Below are 23,378 nucleotides of genomic sequence, written 5' to 3'. Positions count from 1 at the left end.
GACACGGGGAGAACATGCAAACTCCACACAGAAAGGCCCTCGCCGGCCACGGGGCTCGAACCCGGACCTTCTTGCTGTGAGGCGACAGTGCTAACCACTACACCACCGTGCCGGCCAGCAGCTGATGTAATGCTTGGGATAGTTAAGGGTTCTGTGTGGAACCTGGTGGGGGGGGGTTTCTCCTAAACTGCTGTTTATTACAGTATCAGTGCAGTCTGATATGAGTGCTGTATAAAAGTGTGTGTGAGAATATAGTTAATGACGTAATATAATTAATAAGACTTGTTAATTAAGGTTTCTATAATTTATATGTTGTAGGAATGTAGCTAATGACTGACAGTGAGGAAGTGATTGATTGATTGATTGGTTGGTTGGTTTGGTCGCTACAGATGGATGAGGAGTGTTGAGAGTTAAACACGCACAGTATGGGAGGGACCCAGGGAGAGAGAGCTGAAGTTCTGTGACAGAGAGAGAGAGAGAGAGAGGAAACAGAGAAATGGCGGCGCGCGCTGGCCCCTCTCGGTCCCGGTCCCGGATGGCGGCGGTGCGCGTGCGGTTGTTGTGCGCGCTGGTGTGCGCGCTGTGCGGCGGGGTTCGGGCCGGGCTCTACACGGACTCGGATCAAGTCGCCATCTTAACTCCTGATAATGTGGATGCGGTTCTGTTCGATTCTCCTTCAGCGACGGTGCTGGAGTTCTACGCCTCCTGGTGCGGCCACTGCATCTCCTTCTCCCCGGTGTGGAAGAAACTGGCTCGGGACGTTAAAGGTGGGGAACCGAACCGAACCGAACCGAACACAGACATGTAGCCTTTACACGCACGCGCTGTTTTTAATCGCACCTGATGTGTTTCTGAGCGTCTCAGACTCCGAGTTCCGTTTCAGCTTCATTCTAAACTTACTGAGGCAGTCCGTCCGAGTCAGCACCACGGTCCGAGTCAGAACCACAGTCCGAGTCCGCACCACAGTCCGAGTCCGAGTCAGCACATTAGTCTGGTTTTGTTTTTAATTAAAGCCTGACTCCTTCACACCTGAGGGGTTTTTGTTTTTAAATAAATCTGTTGATTGTAGTCTGACTTCATAAAGTCTGGATGATGCCAGCGGAGTTACTCAGTAGGCTATAACTCATTATTATTATTATTATTATTATTATCCTCTCATCTCATTATCTGTAGCCGCTTTATCCTGTTCTACAGGGTCGCAGGCGAGCTGGATCCTATCCCAGCTGACTACGGGCGAAAGGCGGGGTACACCCTGGACAAGTCGCCAGGTCATCACAGGGCTGACACATAGACACAGACAACCATTCACACTCACATTCACACCTACGCTCAATTTAGAGTCACCAGTTAACCTAACCTGCATGTCTTTGGACTGTGGGGGAAACCGGAGCACCCGGAGGAAACCCACGCGGACACGGGGAGAACATGCAAACTCCGCACAGAAAGGCCCTCGCCGGCCACGGGGCTCGAACCCAGATCTTCTTGCTGTGAGGCGACAGAGCTAACCACTACACCACCGTGCCGCCCGGAATTTAACTTAATAATAAAGTTAAATTCCCAGCACCTTTCACAGTCCCAAAGTCACTTTACACTGGGGGAGACCCCCCCCCCATGTAAAGTGACCTTGGGACTGTGAAAGGTGCTATAGGAATTTAACTTTATTGTTAAGTTAAATAACTAATGCATGAACGGCTGAAGTGCCCTTGAGCAAGGCACCGAACCCCCAACTGCTCCCTGGATGCTCTGGGTGTGTTTTATATGTAGCTCTGGGTAAGGGCGTCTGCTAAATGCCTGTAATGTACAGTAAGTGTAAGGCAATGGCACTGAAGGAGCCCCCCCCCCCCGTGGGAAGTCTGGTGTGTGAGACAGTAAGTAGGTTGTTGCTAGAGGACCTTAGTAAAGGTGTAGGAGTCAGTAAAATGTAATTATTAATAAGGTGATGCAGTATGCATTACTGCAGCTCACATGTTGGGGTATGGGGGGGGTGTTAGAGGGGCATCCGTGTTCAGTAAACTGCTGTGAAAGTGCCCTCCAGTTCAGGGAGCCTCAAGGGAGATGATGAAAACCCTTTAGGGTGTCACTACATATGAGAGTCAGATAAAAATCCACGCTCTAGATTTCCTGCTCTCTTAATTTTTTTTCTTACAGAAAACTTCATGTCAGCAGTTATGTCCTTGTGTTGCCATGGAAACAATAAACTCATTACAATGAGCACATTTAATATAAACCTTCACTGCTGTCAGAGCTGCTGTTATAGAACCTTAATCAACACCACCTCTTCTGACCAATCACAGTCCAGAACCCAACACTACTGTGGTGTGATGGGATTAGATCAGATTAGATTAAATAATGAGGTTTGACGTGATTTGAGAGAAATGATTGATAGTTTGTTTATTTTAGTTTTGTAATTGTGTGAGGTTTTTTTAAGTATAATGTTGTGATAAAAGTTGTTTATGATGTTTATTTAAATATTAATTCTCTCTCTCATTCCTGTACAGAGTGGAAGACAGCGGTGCAGTTGGCGGTGATCGATTGTGCTGATGATACCAACAGACAAGTGTGTGTGAGGTTCGGCATCACAGGATATCCATCTCTAAAGGTGTGTGTGTGTCCTGCTTTGTTTTGCAGAGTGTCCCTTTTATTTTTATATCAGTTTTGTGTTACTTTCAGTGCCTCAGTGTGACTGTTCACTTTCCAGCACACAGTGAAAGAGAGAGAGAGCGAGTGAGTGGTACATCTGGAAATAATTGTGAGGGTGCAGTTGGGGGTCAGTATACACCTACAGTAACAGTAGTGTGTGTGTGGAGGAGGTTAAACACAAGTATTATGTATTAATGGGTGGAGTTTGTTTAAAGAGGCGTGTCTGTTACACTCCCCTTCTGATCTCTGCTCGTGTTTCTTGCATGATCTTGGTGGGGATCAGGATTAACTCCAGCGCCACCTGAACCACAACACGTCCCACTGAAGTGTCTGTTCTGGCTGTAAATACAGTCTCGCACACTGTGGGACGTCATTCAAGGACACGATTACGTAAAACACGTAACAGAGGGCATCAGATGAGACTCATCATAATCAGACTTGGCTTGTCTACAGGAGGGAATATTTATGGATGAACTTTTTTTTTTTTAAGTGCTAAATGCTCTCCATCCCACACGCACATTACAGTTTCATGACTTTGACTTAATTTGAACCTCTTTAAGTTCATTAAGGGCCTGGGGGGGCCTGGTCCACCCAAAAAAAAAAAACACTCTTGTAGCTAAGGGACAGCACTGTTTTTTCTGTTCTGCATTATCTTTGATCACAGGAAGTAAAGTGGGTGTGGCTTCCTGTTTATTAGTTGAAAGTCTTTAGCTGTGTGATTGTGTGGGAATGAAATGATGATGAATATTACTTCTGTTAAAACCCTCACTTGAGTGTGATTTATTTTAAACGTCACCACAACCGAAGATGAATCCAACAACGTCACAACAAGAAGTCGGCACGTTTTCTCACTTCCTGTTGTAGCCCATGTCCAACTCGACTTCTGTTATTGCACCAGTACAGTACGTTATGTAGGTGAGTGTTAGTGTTTGTCGAAAGACCCTGGAAACCCTGCATAGGCTCTTGGCGTTTTTTTTTTTTTTTTAAGTCTTTTGATTGGAACGCCGCTCAGAAAAGTGGTTTGAGGACGTCAGGTGACTGAACTGATATTTCAGTTCTTCTGAGTGACGGCTGCTGTTTGAAGTTTTTTCTTTTGGAATCCTGTAGGCCACCCTGTTTTACCCAGGCTTCCGTTTCTGTCCTCACCACTGACTTCGGTTATGTTTTTCCTCATGATCTTCTCATTCAAATATCATCACGTTCAGTGGGTGTATTTTTTTTTTCTCCTTTTTTTTTTTTTAAATGGTTACATTTACACAAAGAAAGAAGATGGAAACAACGAGGAAATAAAACACCATTTCCTTCATCACTCCGTATTTTCTATCCCGGATATCTCATCTCATCTCATTATCTCTAGCCGCTTTATCCTTCTACAGGGTCGCAGGCAAGCTGGAGCCTATCCCAGCTGACTACGGGCGAAAGGCGGGGTACACCCTGGACAAGTCGCCAGGTCATCACAGGGCTGACACATAGACATAGACAACCATTCACACTCACATTCACACCTATGGTCAATTTAGAGTCACCAGTTAACCTAACCTGCATGTCTTTGGACTGTGGGGGAAACCGGAGCACCCGGAGGAAACCCACGCGGACACGGGGAGAACATGCAAACTCCACACAGAAAGGCCCTCGCCGGCCCCGGGGCTCGAACCCAGGACCTTCTTGCTGTGAGGCGACAGCGCTAACCACTACACCACCGTGCCGCCCTATCCCGGATATTTTGTGTATAAAGGCGGTGGTCTAGGTGTTATTGAGAACTCGGTTCTAATCAAAATTCTGGTGACCTCGGAGGCATGAACTACATGCAGATGATTTTTAATAATCTGGATATGGAGATCAGAAAATCCACTTCAGCAGCTGCATAACTGAATCTGAACCCCAGGAACTTTGCTCATGGGAAATACTGATGTAACCTTCAGACTGAAGTCACTGAATCTTAGTTACTGAGGATATGTATGTAATGCAGATCTCTCTCTCTCTCTCTCTCTCTCTCTCTCTCTCTCTCTCAGTTTTTCCCAGCGTTCTCCACTAAGGAATCTACAGGTGAAGATCTCGGAGGTATGAAACTCATTTTATTTCTGTATATCAGATGTGTACAGTTATAAAGTGAATGGAGTCTTTGTAAACTGTGTGTGTGTTCAGGCTTCTCCTCAAGAGTCTCAGGCCTCCGTCACCTCATTATTGATAAACTGGAGTCTCATAAAAGTCCTGGACCCCCAGCACGTCCTCCACTGGAGAAAACCAGGTCAGAACTTTTCAACCCGATCTGTAAGGAATAAAACTGTGGGGGTGCGCTGTTGTAGGAAGTTGATTATTTTCCAATAACCTCACATCCTAAAGTGCTTTATTCCTCTTGCACCACAGCAATTTCCAACAATTATCATTTATTAAAGAGTGACATGTCTGACTTTTTATCCATTTACAGTTGCGTTTAATTTTCTCTTCCTGCCTACATTATATTTTCTCCTTCTGGCAGTTAAGAAGACCCAAAAAAAAGCTTGTCATGTTACCAAGAAAACTTTTCTGTCCTGGAAACATAAAGCTCCAGCTTCCTCTCTGACTGTTCCACAGCGCTGACACTGGAGACTCCTTCCCTCACTGTCACATCAACACATTTCTCCTGACAGGAAACTTCACCATGTAAACTGTGATTTAAATCCGTTTGTGCGGAGCGTCTGCTCTCCGGGTTCCTGTGAACGAGCTGTGGATACAGGATCACTTCCACAGTGTTTTACTGAACTCATTAATGTAAACCTGTGATGTGCAGCTGCACTACTGTCAGAGCTGCTGTTGTAGAGAATTAATCAACGCCTTCCCTTCTGACCAATCAGAGTCCAGGATTCAGCAGCATGTTTCCATCAGCGTTTGGATTTTACAAACTCAGAATTCTGTTCTGTTTAATAATCTTCTGGATCCTCTAGCTTAGGAAATTCTCTTGAGTATCGGGTCATGGTGTGTGATTTGAGACGCAGCTCAGGGACGGAGGAGAGAGAGAGAGAGAGAGAGAGAGACCAACACACACACAGTGAGAGACGGGGAGGATTAAAGAGAAGGGAACAGATTTATCAGGATATGTGAACCTGCTGCTCAGGAATGTTTCAGCTCTTAGCAGGACAGAAATCTGCCCAAGAATAAGGACATTGGCTTTAAAATAAAAGGTGTAGATGTGTGGTTATAACTTTTTGTCTTGGTTATAAAATGTACAGATTATCAACACTGGTTGCTTGGAAACTGCAGTGAGATTTGATGAGCATGGATTAGTTTACGATCAGAGGAAAAGATGGAACTCCTAATTTAAGATCACAATTCACCAGAGCTGGACAAAGAACCCAACTTCATTACTGAAGTCAACGTACAGATCCCACTGGTCAAATGTTACTCCAATACAAGTGAAAGTTGGACAGTCAAATTTTTACTCAAGTTAAAGTACTGAAGTACTTGCTTTTAAAAATAAGTGTTTAAAGTACATTTTCTGTCATTGCATCGTTGTATTATTAACACAGCGCTTAAAACCTAACGCCTCTGAAACAACCAACTGGGTTTACTAACTTGTAGAACCTGTAGAATAAACACCTGGTAGAACATTACAACATGAAACAACTGAACTGAAAACTTTTTTTTTTTTTAATGGTAACACCCCTCCCCACCCCCCAAAGCAGCATGGTACGGTTCTGACCCGGCTCTGGCTGTGTGTGTGCGTGTATATTAGATTAGATTAGATAAAACTTTATTGATCCCTTTGGGAGGGTTCCCTCAGGGAAATTATGATTCCAGCAGCATCATTACAGATAAACAGAGAAAAGAAATAGAGGAAAACTTCTAGATAAATTAAAATAAATTAGTATTTACATATATAAAAAGAATAAGATATGGGGAAGAGAGGAAGGGGGAAGGAGGGGAAAAGGAGAAGGGGGGCGGCAGGAGAGATATTGCACTTTATATTGCACATTGTCCGGTATTGCTTATTGTTAGGCTAGGCTACTGCTCCTTCCCGTCCTCTGTCCTCCTGTTCCCCCTCCGCCCCCCCAGAGAGGAGTTGTACAGTCTGATGGCGTGAGGGATAAAGGAGTTTTTGAGTCTGTTCGTCCTGCACTTGGGAAGGAGCATTCTGTCACTGAACAGGCTCCTCTGGTTGCTGATGACGGTATGCAGAGGGTGACTGGCATCGTCCATGATGTTCAATAGTTTGTCCATAGTCCTCTTCTCTGCCACCATCACCAGAGAGTCCAGCTTCATGCCGACCACAGAGCCGGCCCGCCTGATCAGTTTGTCCAGCCTGGATGTGTCCTTCTTGGATGTGCTGCCCCCCCTCAGCACACCATGGTGTAAAACAGGACACTGGCGACCACGGACTGATAGAACATCCACAGGAGTTTCCTGCAGATGTTAAATGACTGTAGCCTCCTAAGGAAGTATAGCCTGCTCTGTCCCTTCCTGTATAAGTGATTGGTGTTGCAAGTCCAGTCCAGCTTGCTGTCCAGCCACAGCCTGAGGTACTTGTAGGAATCAGTGGCGGCTGGTAGTCTTTCAAACTGGGGAGGCTGGTCAGTTACGATATTTCCAGATTTTAAAAGAAAAAACGCATAAATTTTGCCCATACTCTTGCCTCTGATCTGGCTGATTGTTGGCAGCGTCACAAACTGTGAAATAACAGGTTCTTTTGCCCCATTAGCCGACTGTCCAATATACATGATGGTGGTGTTGGGGGCGAGGGGTATATTTTAACATTTTTATATTTTAAAATTGTGGCATGTTGTTTAAAAATTGATCATTATTGAAAGCAGCTCTTTGTCAGGAACCTCAGCAGTAACAGCAGAGTGTTCTGGAATAGGCACAAGCACTGACCTTGGGGAGCCAAACATAGAGCTGGGTGCCACACATTTCATTCAATGACACTTTCCCTATATTTTACTTATTTTGCCTGAGAAATGTTTTATTGACAATTTTGATAACCCTTCACTTTTAATCCAGGTCTGTAGTGTGAAATGTTCTCGGCTGTGTATTTGTTTAAAAATGTTTTCCAAATTGTAGCTGTGTTTAATTCATATCCAGAAAAATATATATTCCAATATAATATACTCAGCATAAACATTTTAAATAGATTCTATATTTTTGGTCCATCCATGACATATTACTAAAGTAGCCTATTTACTGTTGTTGATGTGGGTCACTTGCTGTGAGCCAATTCACTTTCTCGTACCAGGAGAGCTGAAAGGAACGAGTATTATTCCCTACCTTTTTCACCAAGTCAATTTGAGGCGTTGGTCTACCCTGCTCTTTAATTTTAATTTTTTCCTCGAAAGGAAGACTGGCAAATGGCTTCGCCAAAATTAAATCAGCAATGCTTGGTATCCGTGTGCAGCTTTCTTGCTAGCTGACTAGCCCCCTCAAGTTCAAGTTCAGTCACTCAAACGACATTTCTGGAACTAAGATAGCAAACTTGACAACACTATATTTACACTTTATTTACAATGAAAATATATACAAACTAAAAAAGCTGGTAGAAACCGTATGTAATGAATGAAATCGAAATGTAAGCTGATCTCTTACAATACACCACAGCACTTGCGAATCCGCATGGGACTGAACTGAGATTCACCGCCGCCTGTCTATATTTGAAACGAGCTGTCAATCAAAGAAAATATCCAGCCGCTTTCACCAATCACCAGTCTCCTCGCGGAAACTGCCATGTCCCTCCCACTGTGAGGCTCAGAGTCTGTGGGCGGGCATTTTCGCAGTATTTGTCCAATAATCGTCTTGCATTTTGATATTGAAAAGCGCAGAGCTCCCAAATGCCATTGAAGTGCACTGAGGCTGGGCTGCATCGCGCTGTCACGAGGGGGAAAAACTCACGCGCACATTAGGCGAACTGGGGAAAGTTATAACGGAATGATTTCCCACTGTAGTTGGGTTGAGCACATATATTTCTATGATTCTGGATCTGAAATAGCAATGTTATAAGGTCGGCTATAACATAAGCCTAGCGCAATTCATCCTACACGATGTTCATCATTTTTAGAGGAGGCTGAGCCTCCCTCGTTGTCTTAGAGCAATCGCCCGTGGTAGGAATCCACAGCCTCCACCTCGACTCCCTCGATCAGAACTGGTCGTGACCTTGGTCTGGACCTCCCAAAGTCAATGACCAGCTCCTTGGTCTTCGAGGTGTTGAGCTGCAGATGGTTCCTGTTGCACCACACAGCAAAGTCCCTCACCAGGCTCCTATACTCCTCCTCTCTGTCGTCACTGATAGACCCAACGATGGCTGTCATATCGGCGAACTTCTGAATGTGACACAGCTCCGAGTACGTGTATGTTAATCAGGAAGACAGTGGAATAGCTGTAAATGCAGCTTGCTCAGAAAATAAAAATGACAATCCAACCTGATTAAAACCCAGATCCACACCTCAAGCTTAATAATGGCACAACAGTAACACTGCTTTAAGCAAGACAGAAAAAAAAATCCAAAACCATCATCTGACATCAAAACAAAAAATTCCAGCAATTTCTTGTGACTGATGAGTACAATACTGTCCATCTCACAGGTTTCAGGTGTCTGTATTCATGCACATCTGACTCTACCTGTGCCATCATGGTGGTTTAATGTTAAGCTCGCTAGTCAGTGAGGCTCCACCTGACATGTTAGCAAAATCTTTTTTTCAAACTCAATCATATTGGGTAGCTAACGTTACTAGAAAATAAAATTTCTACATTGTTTATTTGGCAAGATTATACTAAGACATTTCTGAAAGAACTTCAGATAAGTTAACGTTAGTCATGTTAGCATAGTTCACATGTAAGCATGGAGTTATCAGTGTCCAAGTTAACTAGCTATTTGTTAATGTTAGCCGTGGACAAGGCTACGGCAACTTGGCGGGCAAATCCATAGAAAGTCATTTGACTAACCAGACTGCACAGCTATTGCAACGTTATCGCTAGCTCTAAAAGCACAAACAACTTCACTGCAAGCTTTCTCTTGGAATAAAACGTTTACATGCCTCAATATGCTTCTGCAGGTTGGACGGCGAGTTTTTGTAGGCCGTGATGTGGTTCGTTTTAGGCAAATAAAGCAAACATTTAAAACAAAACGACTCTCTTCCTTTCAGAAAACTGAAACCTGAATTCTAGCTATAGCCATGAGTGCGTGTATTCCCCAGAAGACCCGCCTCCTCCCATTTGGCCATCAACTGATCGTGTTGAATAATGCTGTGGAGAAATCATTAAACTTGATTTTATACAGTCCTGTGGACGAGACGTGACCCTAGTGATTACTGATAGACTGTCTCAGTGTCCCCTGTGAAAAAAACAATCACATTAAAGAAAAGAAAAAAAGCATCCACTTTCAAAGCTGCTGTATAGTAACGAGGACCTTGATAGAAATGTAGTGGAGTAAAAAGTACGATATTTGTCTTTCAAATGTAGTGAAGTTAAAGTCCATAAGTTGCTAAAAAAATGAATACTCAAGTATAGATACTCAGTGTACTCAAGTACAGCACTCAAGTAAATGTACTTTGTTACTGTCCACCTCTGTGATTCACTTCCATATGATAAGAGAGAACTTTTTGGATATAATTTTAAAAGAAATGTTTGCCGCATAAAAACGCACGCATACGAGATGGCTCGTCACCCAGAAACCCCACCCCCACGGGGAAACACGGTGGTGGCAGCATCATGCTCTGGTTCTGCGTCTCTTCAGCTGGGACTGGGGCTCGAGTCAGGGCAGAGGGAATCCTCTCCAAATATCAGTCTGCTTTAACACGAACCCTGAAGGTGTCTGTAGACAGCTCAAGATGAAGAACAGTTTCACCTTCCAGCACGATAATGACCCGAAGCACAAATCCAAGTCAACGAAGGAACAGCTTCAGAAGATCAGCGTTTTGGAACGGTCCAATCAGAGGGCAAATCTAAATCCTACTGAAACCCTGTGGAACGACCTGAAGAGAGCTGTGTGCAGGAGATGCGCTCCGTGTCGGAGAGAGCGGAATCAAATCACTGAATGGAGACGTGAAGTCTGGAGACTCGTACACACACAACACGGTATTCCAAAGGAAAGACTTTAACACTGTGTGTGTGTGTGTGTGTGTGTTGTGCAGTGCTCCAGAGATTGACAGTTATGTGGAGAACAGCAAGGGGCAGTACCTGGCGCTGGTGTTCGAGGAGGACGACTCCTACGTGGGACGAGAGGTGAGCGACAAAATCAAATGCAATATTTTCCTGTAACACCCAGATATTTACTGTGTGTGTTTTTTAGGTGATCCTGGACCTGCTGCAGTATGAGAACATCACGGTGCGGCGTGTATTACACTCTGAGAAGGAACTCGTGTCTCGACTCAGTGTGACGGATTTCCCTTCTGTTTACCTTTACACACACACCAACTTTACCCGACTCCCAGTGTGAGTGTACACACGCACGTACACACACTATTGCTCTCAGCCAATCAGAACGCGTTTCCAGTTATTTCAGTCACTAATCACCTGTCACTAACACAATACCGTCATTATTCAGAGAGAGAGAGTGTGTGTGTGTGTGTGTGTGTGTTTGAGAGAGAGAAAGAGTATTATTTATTTATTTATGTAAATTTTACATAGTCTCACTAGTTCCTGTGCGATGATCCCAAGTCACCCAGCAACAGATGGAACAGCTACAAAACTCACTGCATGATTGATCTCACACACACACATATTTTCACCTATAAATCATTTCTGTACAAGGAACTTCATGCCAAATCTCTCTCTCTCTCTCTCTCTCTCTCTCTCTCTCTCAGGCTGAGAGAAGCTCGTATATTTTACTCCTACGCCCTCCAGAGGTTACCCGGTGTGGTGCGAGCAGGAAAACCTCGTCCTGATGTGAGCGACTCCATCAGGCACGAGACGGAGGAGGCGTGGAGACCATTCAACAAGTACACGCATGCACGCACCATGAATATGGTCGTTAAATGAATCATAATTAATTAAATTAAGAACAGCACCAAGCAATTAGACCTCAAGTTGTAACCATAGCAACAGTTATACAAGTGTTCACATCATCTTATTCTCCAACATCTGGACCCTCTGGCTAACAAGGCATTAAAGATGATGCTAATGTTGGCATGATGAACAGATCTTTATTTGTGCAGGCGGAGTTCTGTAGGAGGTGTGTGTTTGTGTGTGTGTGTGTAGGACGCGTGTGTACATGTCTGACCTGGAATCTGCTCTGCATTACTCTCTCCAGCTGGAAGTGGTGTCTCATTCCATCATTGAAGGAGAAGCTCTTGCTGCTCTCAGAGCTTACATCTCTGTACTGGACAAGGTACAGTGTGTGTAAATGCATGCACGTGCGCATCCCAGAGGTGTCTTCTCCTTTAATTTCGACACACCACAGGGACACGTGTCCTGTCCATAAATCCCGTGTGTGTGTGTGTGTGTGTGTGTGTGTGTGTGTGTGTGTGTGTGTGTGTGTTTAAGTAAAGCTCCACGCTGCTGGAATGGAGATCCTGTTAGCGCTGATGAACAGAAGCAGATGGCCGATGCTAAATTGAAAAGCTTCAGCAGCAGCAATTAAAGACATGCAGCACCTCAGGGACTCAGTGTGTGTGTGTGTGTGTGTGTGTGTGTGTGTGTGTGTGTGTGTGAGGGAGAGAGAGAAAGAGACTGTTCCAGAATCACTGATATCCCCTGAATGCTGTGATTGATACACACTGATAACCAGTGTTTTGTTGGCGTTTATCCAGCTGTGTGTTATTAAAGTATAAATCGAGCCGTACTGTACATCAGTCTGCGTTCCCGTTCCACTCATCAGCGTGCCCCGTTACATCCCCAGCATCTTTGTCCCAGTGTCTCAGTCAGGGTCATGTCTCAATACTCAAATGTGTGTATTTTGTTCTCACAATCCATAAACAGTCTCCCAGTTTTAATCCGTGGTCCCGTCCCAATTCTCAACCACTGACCCTGTTTTCAGTTCTCCACTAGTTAACCACTCCCACTCCCAACCCACAGCGTTCCGGTGTTTCAGTTCTCAAACAAGGACCGTATCCGAGTCCTCAGTTCTCAACTGCTGACTCTAGATTTTTTTTAAAAAATATTTTAAAGTGTGTGTGTGTGTGTGTGTGTGTGTGTGTTAGTATTTCCCAGGCCGGCCTCCAGTGAAGAACGTGTTAAAGGTGGTGAACAATTGGCTGCAGAAGCAGAACGGAACATCGATCAAATACAGCGACTTCAAAGCAGCTCTGAACACCACGGTGAGGACGAAGCGGAGTTCAGGGCAGTGCCCTGGGGTCATAAATATTTTACCCACGCACTTGCACTCACCGGCCACTTTAATAGGAATGTGGTTTTCGTTCCAAGATTCCTGTTCTTGGTGGAACCCAGTGTGTTCTTCTGTCTGCTGTTGCATGCTGAGATGCTTTTCTGCTCACCACGGTTGTAAAGAGTGATTATATGAGTTACTATATCCTTCCTGGCAAAAAAGAAAAGCTCGAACCAATCTGTCCATTTCCCTCTGACCCTCTCTTATCAACAAGGCGTTTGTTTCCACCCACAGAACTGTCGCTCACTCACTCAGTGTTTTTTGTTTTCTGCACCATTCTGTGTAAACTCTAGAGACTGTTGTGTGTGAAAACCCCAGGAGATCAGCAGCTTCTGAAATACTCAAACCAGTCCATCTGGATCAAACCAACACCCATACCACAGTGAGAGAAAGTCACACTGTGAGATCACAGTTTTTCCCGTTCTGATGTTTGAACATTGTGAACATTAACTGAAGCTCTTGATTTGTATCTGTGGGATTTGATGCATCGTGCTGCTGTCGAGGGATCGGCTGATTACAGAACAGCTGCAGTTGGATGTACGGGGTGTTCCTAATAAAGTGAGCATATTTAAAGCTCATGGGCAACGGTTTTAATTTTATGCACATTTAAAACTTTATGTTAAAAACCCTCTGTAATTTTCTTCTGGTCCCGAGAAGTATTGTTAATAAGTAATAATTAAAATAAGTTGGCGCGGATCACGGTGAATTTCTGTTCGGCTATTTTCGTGACCACTCGGCACGTGACGTCATTTAAGCCAAACAAACCGCTTGAGTTGAGTCCGCTTCCGTTTACTTACATTACCGTTCGACTTGAGTGCAGACATGCGTTCGGAAATTTCCAAAGAAAACCCCCATGCCTTATTGTGCAGTGAACTGTAACAACGGGACCGGTTCAGGAAGAAGCTTTTACCTTTTTCCAAAAGAGGAGAAGAGGCGGAGTGAGTGGATTGGCTTTTTCTGGAAAAGGAGAAGAGGCGGAGCGAGAGGATTGTGCACGTGAAGCCAGAGGGTTGGCTTTTTCCGAAAAACGAGGCGGAGCGAGTGGATTGGCTTTTTCCAGAGGAGGAGACGAGGCGGAGAGAGTGGATTGGCTTTTTCCAGAGGAGGAGACGAGGCGGAGCGAGTGGATTGTGCGTGTGAAACAAAATCAAGCAGTCAAAGAAGAAACGGAGCAGCAACACTCAAGCAAAAAGGAGAAGATTGGAGGGAAACATTTTTACTTTTGCTTGCAATTGACAAGTCAAGAATCCTGAGGGATCCTGTACAATCACTGTGGAAATGAGACAGAGGGATATTTCCTCGCTTGGAGTCGGCTATAAATAGTATAATGCTGCGGATGGCAGGCTAATGTGGCCTACCGACGCGCTGTCCAGTAATCGTTCCCTATATCCACTAGGGAGGCGGTTTAATTATTCTTCAAAAGGGCTCTTATTTAGTATTACGATGAAAGCAGGAATTTATCATAACTACCAGGATAAATCGTTTGGGCGCGAGTCTTGTTGAGGTCCGGGGTCGCCGCGATCAGAGTCGGCTGAGTCGCTGTCCGATTCCGAGGCCGCACGGTCAAACCAGTGAGACACAGTCACCGATTGCTTCACAACGGCCATAGGGTCATACAGATACGGTTTCACCTCTCAGTATTCAATTTGGAGAGTTCCTGCTTCAAAATCGCTCTCGCTTTCAGACATTTTACACAACCTCTCACGACCAAAGTCCGTACACGTGTGCTCGGTTCGCAGGTAAACACAGAACTGCTCCCGGTCTGTTTGGCTTGAATGACGTCACGACGACGGTCCCCTGGCGGTGAAAGTGCACGTAAGTGAGATGTAAACAAACCTTCGGAAATTGGGCAAAACAGTATATTTTAACCGTTTTATTCAATTTTAGGATGGAAATTAGACACCAGGAAGATTGAATTCACTTTTTGGGTCGTTCTTCTAGATAAAGTTGATATTCTACGTTTCACCTCTGACTCTTGCCTATGACCTTTTAAACACTACCAAAAAAACCTGGCAGTGTTTCAGTTACTGACTTTGTGTTTGTTTCAGGGCACTGACTCGTACCTTCCTGAAGCTGTGAGGTGGGTGGGGTGTCAGGGTTCGAAGCCACACTATCGAGGTTATCCCTGCGCACTGTGGACGCTCTTCCACACGCTGACTGTCCAAGCCTTAGAAATGGGAAGTAAAGGTATACACACACACACACACACACACACACACACACACACACACACACACACACACACACACGCACGATCATTTATACTTGTATGAACACTTACACAAAGTGTTTATACCAAGGTTTTTGTCTATCCTGATACTAAGCTTGCAAGGTCGGGGTGTGTGTGTGTCTCTCTCTCTCTCTCTCTCTCTCTCTCTCTCTCTCTCTCTCTCTCTCTCAGACCCTCCGGTGCTCCAGGCGATGAGGCGTTACGTCCATAGCTTTTTCAGCTGTCGTCCTTGTGCAGCTCATTTTGAGAACATGGCTCAGGAGAGTATGGACTCTGTAAGGACACTGAACTTCACCGTTCTCTGGCTCTGGTCTCGCCACAACCACGTCAACGCCCGGCTCGCAGGTCCAGATATCACAGACACTGTTCCCTCGCTACCATCCCTCTCTTTAACACTCATATATCCTCATACGCTCAAGTCACACGTGTTGGTGGCATTATAACACGTTACTGCACTCAGTTGTCATGTGGCACTTGGTTTCGGATCAGACATGAACAGAAGAACGTGAGGAAAGTTCCTGGGATTCGGAGTCGGTTGTAAGTGGATTTTCTGAGCTCCGCATTCAGGTTATTAAAGTCGCCTGCGTGGGGGGGTCACTGCCAGATTCTTCTTGAGTAAAAGTGTCCGAGACAGAGTTTTTAACTCGTATCTAAACCACCGGCTTTAAACGCTTTCGTTTAAACCTGAAAAACTCAGGGATAGCAAATATGGACTGAGGAAGGAAATCTAATACGGTGAAGTATAAACACACATGTCAACCTTTAGTTCCCCACGCCCTTACAAAATCTGTACTTTTCCCTTACATACCGTACACCCATGAGCCCTTCTACACGAGAAAAAATTCCAGTATATAATCCAGAGCACCGATTTGTTTTATTCCACATTATACACTGCTATTGTAATCGGCATATTTCTCACACTGCATCACGTTGAAGGGATCAAACAAGCATGGACTGAATAAAAAGAAATTTTAGATCCCAGAGAAAACAACTGAATTAAAAAGGACTATATGTCCAGTCAAGTCAACAATTATCTACTAAAGAGAATGACTGAACTATAAACTTAATTATTTAATATACATTGTATCAGTAATACCAGAATTATTGATGTAAATTTTGCAGAGAAGATGTATTAATATTAAATCGTTCATAAAAATTACACAAAGTTCTATTTGACAAGTGTTGACATCACCGACAATATTACATTCCACTAAAGAAAATTACTGGAAATATAACAGTAATAAGTAACTAAGTAGGCGTGTTAATTAAAATAGTAGGTGACATGTAATAAATGATATATAATCATGTTAAACAGGAAATGAAGGTTAGTAAAAGTTCCATTTGAGAAAAAAAGTGTCGACACCACAAGCGGTGTTCGATCCAACTAAAGATGACCGAACCACATCAAGTATATTATGGAAACAAGGATAAGTGAAAATATTAATAAATTATGAAGTTAAACTGAAAATCTTCCCAGTAATTTATAACAAGAATTTAAGTCTTATTCCTTTGTGGAGTGTTCTTTGTTGTACAAAGATGTTGCAGATTTGGCACGAGCTATAATATCACTGCTTGGGTGGCAGTTGTAGCTCCTCATCACACTTCATTTTAATTTGCAGATGTGCAGTTCATGTGTCTGCAGCCGTATTTCTGTCCTCAGGATGAATTTTCCTAACCAATGAAAAGCCCTCTCGCTATCTGCATCGCTCTGTGGGAGGCGCAGCAAAGCAGTAAAAAGTTGTTTCAGCGTTGGAAACCTGGCAACACCCAGAGCAGCTTTTCCATCCAAGACCTTTCCCCAGTATACAGCTATTATTTTCCTGGTCAATAAAAGAAAATCAGAGCACGGCAAACATGTAGATGGTGTTAAATTGCTTCCATCCCCGACTACACGTTTTAGAGACAGGTTACCGACGGTCGTTACCACCATTACTCTTCATTCAATACTTTTCCAGTTTACTGACGACTGATGGTAGTAACGAGTGTTGGTCATCTGTGTCTACATATAACGTCTATCAGCAATTATGGAGGAAGCTTTCCTACATGCAAACAGTAAAAACTTGAATAAAAATTTAAAAAAAAAACACAAATGTTTACCTGTGCAGTCTTTGAATCGAGAAACATTTTTTTCCCACTAGCTGTGAAAAATGGTCTGCCACAGTCGGGGGGATGTTGCGTTCCACAAGAAATTGGCAGAACATAACTTCTGCAGCCGTCACAGAAGTCTGGGCAGTCTGAGCCGATGGACTTAAATGACCGAGAAAACCACGTGCAACTATAAAACCACACAAATTGAAAATAGTTCCGTTTCATTGGGCATGCGTGTTTTTGAAAAAATAAATGGTGGATGCTAAGAAAATTTTCTCGGAGTAACGGAAAAAAAAATCTCTGATACAAAACGTAATTTTCCCCGTATGAAAATCGGTGTACGTCCTATTAGCCAAAAAACTGTCCTTTCCTGTACAAAATACAGGGAAACCGTATAACTTGACGTGTATGCATAAAGACGAGACGAGTACGATACATGAATGAACCGATCGAATAGGAGTCGAGTTCTGTACATCACCAATATTACTGCAGGAATGATCCTCAGTGTAATTCTCATTAATCACCAGTTTAATTAATTTAACCGACTGGCTCCACGCTCCATCAGCAGCACATAGAATAGCACTTGATCCAGCACACACTGTTTTCTAATTATTTAACAGTCTGAAGGATGATCTGATCAAGCTCTCATCTGCTCCACTTCCAGAGAAACTTTAACTTCATTTTTTTTTTCCACATAAATTTGAGATAAATGATGTGTCTCAGATTAAGCTCCATCGCCACCGAGGTCCTCTGTGTGAAAAAGAGTCTTTTGCCGCTTTTCCACTACCAACGCGGCTGAGTCGGGCTGAGCCGTGCCGTGCTGAGTTGGGCTGAGTCGAGCTGAGCGGGGCTGTTGGGGTTGCATTTCGACTACAACCGCGCTGAACCGTGCTGGCTGGAAGTGGGTGGACACATTGGGTGGAGTTAGCGAAAGTGGGTGGACGTCACGTGATGTCGTTAGGCGGCGCAAACAGTGACATCAGTGACCTTTTAAGCGGTAGTCTCACGACCCGGATAGTAAACAATAAACATGGAGGACATGGGGTCGTTACTGTTGCTGGTCTTGGTGCTGTGGCTTGTTGTCACCGACAACGCGGACAGATACTGGCAAGAGCGTATAGATGAGGCGAGGCGCATAAGGCTTCAGAAATTCTCGTAATTCGTAATTATTCTTCTTCCGGGTTTACGGTGTTTACAGATCCCAGCGTGCTCGCGGGGCGTGTGTGGGCATGTGAGGACACTCCTCCTCACCAATCAGAGCACAGGGGAGTGTCATCTCATGCCCCTAGCCCCACCCGGCTCGGTTTGGCTCGCTTCAGCCCCACTCCAAAACCGTGCGAGTTTGGGTGCTGAGTAGGGCTGAAGCGAGCCGAGTCGTGCTGCTCTAAGGTAGTTGAAACGTGAGCCGTGTCGGGCTGAAGTGAGCTGAAAAAGGGTAGTGGAAAAGGGCCATTTGTGTGGATTTAAGTGACAAATGTTTTAATTAATTGTGAGCACTGCTCCTCACTTGTGCTGATATCACGCAAGAAAAATGTGCTTGAATACAAGATCCGAGTAACTGAGACATGCGTCTGTTTTTAGATAAACTCCGCCCCTGTGTGTTACTCGCATCATGTCTGATTAGTGCTCAAGTCTGTAGATACATTAAGTTTAGAGAATGGGGAGGAATTTGGCCCCTCCCATTTTATTAGTATTAAGAATAAACTAGACAAACCACACCCACAAGTGCTAACACTAGCTGACATGATGTTTGTTGTATAAAAATGAAAAAGTTAGTCACAGACTCTGCTTTTGCGTATTTCAGGTGACCTGAGCGAGGATCCTCACTTCCCCAAAGTCCAGTGGCCTCCTCCGGACCTCTGCCCGGCGTGTCACAGCGTGTTCAACGGAGAGCACACCTGGAACTACGATGAGGTGTTAACTTTCCTCCGGAATTATTACTCCGCCCAGCACCTCTTACATGACTTCCTGTCTGATGACCTTGCAAAGCCACTGACAGACAGACGCAAAGCCAGGGAGACGGCACCCGAGCAGGAACTGCAAGCTGGAGAGGAAGTGGAGATGGTTGAGGAAGTAGATGGAGCTCCTGAGGATGAGAGACTGGCATCGGAGGCTCTGCCTCGTAAACCGAGCATCGTCGGACTCCGGCTCCGTCAGTTCAGAGAGGACATTGTGGACCTGGACTCCTTCATTGTCCAGCACTACAAAGCTAAAGCGCCGCTCACGAGGTGGGACACGGAGGACAAACTGGAGCCACACCTTCAGAACGTAAGGAGGACCAAACGTGATCTCGCCGCACAGGAGGCAGAAGGGCTAGCACTGGAGATGGAGGCGGAGCCTGAGCCGTATGTTCAGTCTCGGAGCGTGCGCTGGATGTTCGTGCTCTCGCGGCTGGACGTGAGTCTCTGTGTGATGCTCTACCTGCTCTCCACGCTCTGCATTGTCGCCATGTGTCTGTACTTCAGACTGAAACGGCGCCAATGCAGGACAAAAGTGGCACTGCCGTAACTGATCCCACCCAAAGAACAGACCCATGATGCGCTCGGATAAAATAAATCGCAGGAAAATGGATCACTTTGACTGACTGGATGAAAATCATAATCAACACACATGATGTAATTTCACCGCCATGCTGATTTTGTCAGTTAACCTTTTTAGCTAGGCACGGGGGCGGGGCTTCAGAGCATAGCATTCCTGAGCCAACACCTATTGTTAACTAGCTCACTTGCACAGAACGCCATCGTCAGTGAACGAGGTGCTCGAAAGCTTGGTCTCTCTTTGTCACGGTGACCAAAATCGAGGAATCTCTGGACGCGATCAGAAAAATTAGTCATGATGACGGCTTGGCAACATTTGTTTATTTTTCCCTGCGTGCGATTTGCCATTATTTAAAAATGGTAATAAAACCTAAATCATTCCTGAATCATGATGCGCATGTCTATTGGCTGACTTCCTGTTTTATTGAGTATTTTGAGCGAGAACTCTTACTAGCGATAAAGTGCAGAGTTTCTATGGGAAAAAAAAAAAGCATAAACATCAGTTTCTTTATAATTTGGAGTAAACATCACTCAGTATCGTTTCGGGATGTATCGCACAGGTCCATCATATTTAACAGCAGTTTTATTTTTACGTGCTGTATAAACAACGCAAAGCATAAAAATGTGGTGCATGCACTTAATTTCAACAGGAAATTTACATAAGCTGTAAAGGTTCCTGTTATAACGTTAAACAGTAGAGCTACAGGGTTTCCGTGCCGAGCTACCAAAATATACGACAGACAACGGGGAAAAACGATATTAGCAAAGTTGAATAATAAATGTAACTCTGAGCGGTTCTGCTGATGTGGCTGACTTTACAGCGTCCTGTGTTCGCTGATGTTCAAGGAAACGATGTAATTGTAAATTGATGATTTTGTTCCAGTGGAAGTTCCTCCTGTCTGCTTGGACGTGATTTTTGCCCGGATCTAAAGCACTGATGTTTCTGATCCTTCAGCTCTTTTATTTCTCGCCTCGGCTCGAGTGTTTTAATAAATGATGTGTTCTAACAGGATTTTACAGAATCATACAATAAATAATAAATACTTGAACATTGTGGGTGTAGTGTTTCCGGTGATGGGTGGAGTTAACGCTTGTAGCGTTAATTAACATTCGTACGAAAATGCAGTGAAGATCCTGTAGAATTACAGCTGTGAGGAGATCCGTATACATCACGTTGTCTCATGATGATGAAATCACAAATAACATTTAATTCTGACAATTTGTGTAACAAATAAACCACGACTTAAACATTTTGATGTCGTCTCCGTGTGTCCTGTGCTGCAGTGATTTCGAGATTCTCTTCTACCCTCCTGTATGCTCAGTGTGAACCAGAACTTGGTGACCCCCCCCCCAGACCTCCAGGTTCACTGTGCTGTGGAGGTTTTAATTTGACCAAAAACATCTTCAGCTGTTCAGACGAGTCCTAAAAGTAGATAAAGAGAACCTAGTTAAACGAGACAAAAATATTATAGTTGGTCATTTATTGAGGAAAATGATCCAGTATTACAGATCAATGAGTGAAGTATGAGAACCTCTGCTTTCAGCATCTGGTGTGAGCTCCTCGTACAGTAATAACTGCATCTAAACGTTTGTACTAATTGTTGATCAGATCCTGAACATCAGTTTGGAGGAGTTTGATGCCATTCCTCTGTACAGAGCAGCTTCCGCTCTGGGATGTTCATGTAGGTTTTCTTCACATGAGCTGCTCACATGTTTCGATTGGATTAAGGGTTAAGACTTTGAGTTGGCCATTCCAACACATTTAACATCTTTGGTGGAACGACTCGCGTGTTTCGGGTCGTTGTCTCACTGCAAGACAACTTTCTCTTGAGATTCAGTTGACAAACAGTTGTCCAGACACTTTCCTTTAGAATTCTCTGGAATAGTTCAGAATTCATTGTTCCATCGATGATGGTAAGCTGTCGTGACCCAGTTGCAGCAAAATGGAGCCAAACCATGATGCTACCACCACTGTTTCACAAATGGGATAAGATTCTTATCCTGGAATGCAGCGTTTTCCTTTCTCCAAACATAACGCTTCTTATTGAAAACAAAAAGTTCTGTTTTAGTCTCATCTGTCCACAGAATATTTCCAACAACCTTCTGGTTTGTCCAGGTCATCTTTAGCAAACTAGTTGTGCAGCAATGTTCTTTTTGGAGAGCAGACGCTTTCTCCTTACAACCCTGCCATGCACACCACTGTTGTTCAGTGTTCTCCTAATAGTGGACTCATGAACATTGGCTAATGTTAATGTGACCGAGGCCTTTAGTTGTTTTAGAAGTTACCCTGGGTTCCTTTATGACCTCATGGACCTCATGGAGTGCTCTTTGCTGCTGGTCTGCTCCTGGGGGGAGGGTAACATCTCATCTCATTATCTGTAGCTGCTTTATCCTTCTACAGTGTCGCAGGCAAGCTGGATCCTATCCCAGCTGACTACGGGCGAAAGGCGGGGTACACCCTGGACAAGTCGCCAGGTCATCACAGGGCTGACACATAGACACAGACAACCATTCACACTCACATTCACACCTACGCTCAATTTAGAGTCACCAGTTAACCTAACCTGCATGTCTTTGGACTGTGGGGGAAACCGGAGCACCCGGAGGAAACCCATGCGGACACGGGGAGAACATGCAAACTCCACACAGAAAGGCCCTCGCCGGCCCCGGGGCTCGAACCCAGGACCTTCTTGCTGTGAGGCGACAGCGCTAACCACTACACCACCGTGCCGCCTCAGCAGTATCTGTATACTGAAAATGTACTGAACGTAGCTGAAAAAATTAACAAATTGGACAAACATGAAGTATTTTCATTTTTTGTTTTTGGTTGTGTACATTAGCATTTGAATTGTTTTTCTGCAAAAGCTCTTCCTGTGGCGGCACGGTGGTGTAGTGGTTAGCGCTGCCGCCTCACAGCAAGAAGGTCCTGGGTTCGAGCCCCGTGGCCGGCGAGGGCCTTTCTGTGCGGAGTTTGCATGTTCTCCCCGTGTCCGCGTGGGTTTCCTCCGGGTGCTCCGGTTTCCCCCACAGTCCAAAGACATGCAGGTTAGGTTAACTGGTGACTCTAAATTGAGCGTAGGTGTGAATGTGAGTGTGAATGGTTGTCTGTGTCTATGTGTCAGCCCTGTGATGACCTGGCGACTTGTCCAGGGTGTACCCCGCCTTTCACCCGTAGTCAGCTGGGATAGGATCCAGCTTGCCTGCGACCCTGTAGAAGGATAAAGCGGCTAGAGATAATGAGATGAGATGAGATGAGATGAGCTCTTCCTGTAGATATCAGTGTTTCTTGCTCAGCTTCTCCCAGTGTTCTCCTCTCACAGATCTACAGCTGTAAATAATGGAAGCAGAGTCAGGGAGGCACTCAGCTGTAGTTATAGTTTCTCACCAGCAGGGGGCGGGGGGAGCGAGAGAGACTCAGCTGTAGTTGGAGTTTCTCACCAGCAGGGGGAGGGAGAGACTCTCGGATGGACGTCGTGCTCACTGTGAACGTCACTCTGATGATAAACTCATCCGTCTCCGAGAAAAAGAACATTTATCACTGATTATTTTACAATAACTGAGTTATGAACATTTTATTAACTTCACAGACATCATTGAT

At 44.6% G+C, this 23,378-nt stretch overlaps 1 protein-coding gene across 1 annotated transcript; it reads left to right on the top strand.

Annotated features, from left to right (window-relative positions):
- Positions 1 to 447: 447 nt before the first annotated feature.
- On the top strand, positions 448 to 20,829 carry qsox1 (quiescin Q6 sulfhydryl oxidase 1). The gene is made up of 12 exons (XM_060932623.1): positions 448 to 767; positions 2,499 to 2,599; positions 4,653 to 4,701; positions 4,786 to 4,888; positions 10,734 to 10,824; positions 10,892 to 11,034; positions 11,406 to 11,540; positions 11,800 to 11,929; positions 12,741 to 12,857; positions 14,974 to 15,112; positions 15,327 to 15,500; positions 19,048 to 20,829. Exons 1-12 carry the CDS (start codon positions 497 to 499, stop codon positions 19,749 to 19,751), a joined length of 2,157 nt encoding a protein of 718 aa, XP_060788606.1. The 5' UTR covers positions 448 to 496; the 3' UTR covers positions 19,752 to 20,829.
- Positions 20,830 to 23,378: the final 2,549 nt, after the last annotated feature.

Source organism: Neoarius graeffei, chromosome 10, assembly GCF_027579695.1.
Source record: "Neoarius graeffei isolate fNeoGra1 chromosome 10, fNeoGra1.pri, whole genome shotgun sequence".
Classification (NCBI taxonomy): Eukaryota; Metazoa; Chordata; class Actinopteri; order Siluriformes; family Ariidae; genus Neoarius; species Neoarius graeffei.
This window is presented reverse-complemented; position numbering and strand designations above follow the sequence as displayed.

Excerpts from the sequence above, each read along its gene's own strand:
- qsox1 (XM_060932623.1), top strand. The coding sequence starts at position 497 with ATGGCGGCGCGCGCTGGCCCCTCTCGGTCCCGGTCCCGGATGGCGGCG. Across the intron at positions 4,889-10,733 it reads CCTCCACTGGAGAAAACCAG|TGCTCCAGAGATTGACAGTT; the intron begins GTCAGAACTTTT and ends TGTGTTGTGCAG. Across the intron at positions 15,501-19,047 it reads CGTCAACGCCCGGCTCGCAG|GTGACCTGAGCGAGGATCCT; the intron begins GTCCAGATATCA and ends TGCGTATTTCAG.